The 6,000-nt window shown below is 38.9% G+C and overlaps 1 protein-coding gene across 1 annotated transcript in view; it reads left to right on the forward strand.

Moving 5' to 3' along the window:
• Positions 1-6,000, forward strand: part of LOC118408955 (S phase cyclin A-associated protein in the endoplasmic reticulum-like) — a 62,056-nt gene that overhangs the window by 33,703 nt on the left and 22,353 nt on the right. The window contains exon 26 of the mRNA XM_035809826.1: positions 5,578-5,730. Coding sequence (XP_035665719.1) covers positions 5,578-5,730 — 153 coding nt within the window. The remainder of the gene's footprint in view (positions 1-5,577; positions 5,731-6,000) is intronic.

The following is a 6,000-nucleotide window of genomic DNA, read 5'->3' on the forward strand; positions in this document are numbered from 1 at the left end:
TGTTTCTGAGCATGTCAGTATAGTTTAATCTGTTTATGTATATCTATATATATAATATATCTTTTGACTTGCTACAACATGCTCTTTAGTCTGTATCAGATGTCTGAGGTGTTTTAACCATCAACCTAACTTTTCAGTAGCAAACACACCAGCACCACACTGGTGCACTGATTATAAATGGGGAGTTTTAGAGTATTTCCAAAGAACTACTTTATATTATACTGTCTCTAATATTCAACCTTTGTTACAGTGCTATGAGCACTGGCAGACTTTGTTTAAAGATATTTTGTGGGGGACTATACACTTTGGTGTAGCACCAAATTTAGATCTACGAAAAGATTGTGTTATCCATCACTACCTAGATACATTTATCTTAAAATTCAAAGCATACAAATATCTAAGTTAAAGAAACCCAGCATTATATAAACAGTTTCAAATGGAATGAACTACATTTGTAGCTTGTGTCAGTGTTTGCTCACCTCACGTTGCAAGACATGCTTACTGATTTCTCGCCCCCATGTTGCTAGGCTGCCATATGTGATCCAAATGGCTTTGAAAGAAAAATGGGTTCTAAATGGCCTGGCAGGCCAACTTATGTGCGCAGACATATTCCATCTGAAAGGTGCTTTTAGCCGTGTCCTCGTGACTGAAATAAAAATGGACTCGGATGCGCACAGATATGGAGGATGAGATGGGGGGCTTAGCCAGCCTATCTGCAGAGTAAAAGGTTTTTCATTGGAAGGAAGGACACCAGAGTGGAGGAACGGCAGGGATGAAGTCATACAGACAGGATGGGCAGGTGTGCTTCCTAAAGGTCTTAGCAGTCTGGGCAGAAAGTTTGAAAATTTCTCTTAGTTGGAGACAGATTTGAGTCACTTTAGTAAGATGGGCCAGCTAATATGAGCAGGAGATGCACCTCTGATGTGGTGCGGTGTACCCACGCGGTGGAAGTAAGCTAACATGCCAGGTACGCTGGGGCTGAGTGGAGATTGGACTGGATGTACTAAAAGCTTGAGTGCGTGCCGGGATAACCTGCGGCCTCGCCACGTGGCTCGCCATATGAAAAGCTTAAGAGCACCCCTACTTGGAAAGCAATTCACACAACTTTAAAGCCTGAACCACGATCACTTACCTACATGGTCAGTCAGTGAGTGGCTGTCAATAATATTTGAACAGTATCCGTTAATGGTAAGATTATTTGTACAGCCTGTCAGCATGTGTATCATAAACCCACCATCATCGTGTTTATATTAACTTGCTCTGGGTTCATACAGAAAACAAGATTATCCTAGCTTAAGCATTCTAAAAAAAATGGTGGCAGTTTGGATTGGCTTCAGATACTCAGACACTGCAACAGACAGAACACACAAGGCGCTGTCCGTGGTGCTGAACAACAGCTCGACAAACTCCAGTGCATCCAGACAGATTTAGAGCTACACGAGGTTGATGCACAACGTTGGAAAAAGTGCTCATCAGGAGCAACTTAGCAACTGGAATAGTGCCTACAGGACACACAAGTAGCTTTTAGTGGTGCCCTTTGGAGCAGCCAGGTAATGGCCTGTGGTAAGAGGTCTTATACAAACATCCATTAGCTGCGTGCGTCACAGCTTCCACTGGCTACTTTGGCAAAAGTAATCCAGCGCTGTGTTTCTAGCTCCCCGTTCTCGATAAAGTGTGTTTTTTTGTTACCACGAACAAAATATTGGTACATACGTTTTGCTCCACAGAAAGGTTGATTTTTCCTTTTCTTTTGTGAAAGAAAGAAGTTGGTTTTCATTTGATTTCTTATTCTCTTGTTAAAGTTAACTTTTGACTTGAAGGAAAAAAGCCAAGCATATTCATGATTTGCATTTCCTTGGTGCAATTAAAGATTTGAAAAAAATCAGTGGAGTTTAACATTTTCTTTTCATATCTCTGCTACAATTGACAGAATACTGCGTTGTTTGTAGCTGTTTTTTAGGATTGGACAATTTGCCAATTCTCACTCTTCAATTCACACGTTATTGCCATATGTCTAGTAAGAACATTAAGGCACAGTAAGGACTGTACAATTCTATTCTTACCAAATCCATCCAATGTTTACAGTTTACTATAATATAGCATAACCACAGGCCTAATAATAAGCTCATACTAGATTCTGTGTTTTTCAATCTACTATACTTAGTTCATTGCAATTATCGTTATACATTGGCGTTATACACATCCCAAAGACATTATGTTTCTACAGACTGAAGTAGCATGGCACAACAACAAAAAGAAATCTTTGTTGCCAGAAAATGTGACTAGTGTTCCCCTGGCCCACCAGCTGACAGATATGGGTTTGAATTGTGCCATGGGCTATCAGCAGCTATTTGTAACCCATAAACTAATGCATCTGTGGCACATTCCATCTAATGGACATGCTTTGTGTCAGGGTGTCAGCTCCGAAAATTCCTGGTGGTAGCAGCCTAAACAAACCGTCAGCCAAGACCTACCGCTGCAGTGTGAGAGTTGTAGGAAGTTTGGTTAATACCTTGATAAGGAACTTGGAACTTGGTCTGGACTTTGTCACAGTCAACTACAAATAAGGCTGGAGGTGTCAGCCCGCTTCCAGACCACATAAAGGCCTTACTGTGTGTAGAGTCAAATCATATATCTGATATGGAAATTTCTACTTTCGAGAATATTAAGAAATGAAAGAATTTTGATCATGATTAGTAATGAGAACTATTTTTTAGAAATACTTGCATGTATATGGAAACTGAACAAGGTAGTTTTTCTTTGTCACTGTGTTGAAATATTCAAGAATGGAAGAATTTTGATATACTTGTGAATGATGATATCACACATAGAAAAGTATACAGTCCTTTCTTCAGAAATATATTTTTCTGTGGGAATTATGGCAGGAGAGTTTGCTAATCGTTTCTTGTTTTCTTTCCTCTCATTTGTTGTAAGGTATTCCCTGCATTTGGCAGTGTTATAGTTTATAGTTACTACTAGTTTCTATGATATCTACAATGTTTCTGAGTCGTAACCAAAGATGTTATCGATTAGGATTTGTAGAAAATATGATAGCAATGATATGATAACAATACAAATTAACAGTGGTTTGTATACAGCTAGAACTGACCAAGGAGATTAAAGACTCCTTGATCTGACATTCCGATGTGACACAAATTTGTTGTAAATCATCCAAGAACAGGAATAACACTGCCAGGGTTTCCTGTTTCAATGATCTAGAAACAATTAGTCATTAAAGCACAATGATCTGACTCATATGAAGATTGGTTAAAATGATATCAAAACAGACAAAGTAGTGAGCATTGGTTTGCTGGGATAATGATAGAAAATCTAGTCCTGGAAACAAAATTGCATAAACATTTCTACTTTCCTGGTCTGGTTCCTTACCATTACAGTGCACTGTAAATATTGAAATTTTTCCTTTGTCTTTAAGTGCGCAGTTTTCCTGTGACCTCTCACAGGAAATTCATCACCCTGAAAAAATATGTTCTGCCTTTCATTGTGTTATCATTGTTTCAACCACAAACTCAAAGATACAGCACCATCATAAAATTTAAATGCTGTGAACTTAAAATGAATTTACAGTACGGCAACCCTGTATCAGTATCTCCACCTTGAACAACAGAAGTTTATCTAAACTATACTCCAAAGCATTGCCTTTGAACCTTACCAATATATCAAGCTCCCCAAATCCCTTATTGTTGGTCGCAGTCCAGGTTGCCCCAACAAGGATGGTGTTGTGTAAATCAGTTGGCGTGCTGCGTGTGTGTTTGGTCCCACTCCAAACTATTTCAACTATCCTATATACAAAACCAACACAAATTATGTCGATGTGTACGACTTCTAAAGGTCTTGTCGACTTTGTTGCCTCCTGACCCCAGAACCTCATTTCCCCTACAAAGTCAAAACACAGAAATATTGTTGAAGACGTGACCCTGGGGCTATGTGAGGACCTGGCCGCTCTGATCAGCTGTTTGTGTTGGCACCACCTTGTGACAGTGTAAGGGCATGTTTACCTGCCAGCTCCTTCGAATCATACATGTTACTGCTAACGTCTTTTAATAATATCTGTGCTGTAAGCTTTTAATTGTGACAAAATTTGAGAAAGATAGTGTAAGAATACACTCATACATGTACATGTATGTCTATAAATATCTCAATACAGTGTATATCTGTGAGCTGTACCCGGTATTCCAACACCTGCGATGTCCAAACCTGAAGTACCTTGACCCCAGACAGAAATAAACAGCAGAGAAATCTGATATTTTGGTATGATTGGGCTGCAATTGTTCTGTCTAGCTGCATAGACTGAACCATAATAGTAACACTTTGAATGTCAAGGTTTTATCTGATCTGTAATCTAACCTTTACGTTGTTTTCCCCTTTTATCTGTGACAAAGTTTAGGATCTGATGCTATCGCTTCACAAAGACTTTTTGTGCAGATTATTTTGCTAGTAAATCTAGTAACATTTTGCTGCATATTCACATTACACAGCAAAAGGGGAAAAAGGATAAATTTTCTTCTTTCTTTTTTAGAATATCACTCAACTGAAAATCATATCAAAAGAGGATGTAGTAGCAGAAATCTCTTATTACTCAGTTTTGAATGACCCCTTGCAAGAGGACTCTTGTTTTTTTTATGCTGACAGAGAAAACAAAAGCTGTTAAAATCAATTTAACCGTATATCAGAGCGTTAACTGTATAGCAGAGAACTGTGGGTTAAGGTCTGGGAAACTACATGTATTGTTTAACGAATGTCCGTGTATCTTTGGTAAACTTTGAGAATAATGTAGAAAATGAAAGTCTACCTACAAAGTCAACACTTGATAAGTACAGCTGCATGTCAAGTCAAGTCAAGTCAAGAAGACCTAAATGATTATCATAGGCCAGGAAGAAAGTAGAAATGTACAACAATTAACTGTTAATAGTCTGCCAATGCATGGGGATCATTTTCAGCACCAAGGACAGCTACCGTAGAGAAAAGACATGTGCAGGTTGAAGAAGATTTCATCATCAATATCAGTAAAAAATGTTCATAATATCTGCTGGGTTATAAGTAACGCTAGTTCACCTTTATCCACTGGGTAACCTATATTCGTTGTGATTACCAACACGGTATTAAGGGATATCAACTGGACGGACAGTCGTTTCAAGCTGTAATATTTTCAAAATACTGTAGTTTGAAACTTTCGTCCATTTACGTGATATCCCTAAATACTCATTTCTGACAGCAACGAATATAAGTTACCCCGCAGATAAAGGTGAACTAGCGTTACATAATTTCATGTATAGGGCAAGAAAAGAAATCTTAGAGTAGCAGAAGACCTTGCGCCTTTCTTTGTGTATACATTGCATGTGAGATATTTGCCGCATGTACAGTTTGTGTCTGTGTGTATCAGATGTTAAAAATAGTAAAAAAATAATGTGTTGGAGGTCAGTTAGTAGGTCCTTGTTTTCCACCATCGATAGTGATACTGGAGTGTCTAGTGCTAAAAGCAAATGACCTGAAAAAAATCCAGTATCTGCAAAAGGTTATACATACTTTGCTAATCCTTGGGTGTATCTCCTTTCACAGCTATGTTGTGAGTGTGGGGGTAGTGGACAAGCTGTCTCAGTACTTTAAGAGTGTGCGAGGGCCGATCGACCAGGACCTGAAGGCTGCAGAGTTTCTGGGGAGTGGAATGGGCCTGCTAGCCTCCATGAACAAATTTGTATCTTCTCTTGGCAAGTAAGTAACCCATATCCTTCCATGGCATTTAAAGTGGAGGGTTGAACAATGACTGCCTGAAAATGTCAGTGTCATTTATTTTGGTGGTAAACTCTATCCCATCACGGCACCTTTGAGTTATAAATGGTAATCTTCTGTGCGGTAAGATGTCAGATCTCTACACTGTTCCATATTAGAGTAACTCTAAAAAGGTATCTTTTTGCATGCTATGGGCATAACTGGTTTATCTTAGCAAGCCGATGAACAACTTTGTGTGTGTACACCTGCACC

The sequence above is a fragment of the Branchiostoma floridae genome, chromosome 2 (assembly GCF_000003815.2).
Source record: "Branchiostoma floridae strain S238N-H82 chromosome 2, Bfl_VNyyK, whole genome shotgun sequence".
Classification (NCBI taxonomy): domain Eukaryota; kingdom Metazoa; phylum Chordata; class Leptocardii; order Amphioxiformes; family Branchiostomatidae; genus Branchiostoma; species Branchiostoma floridae.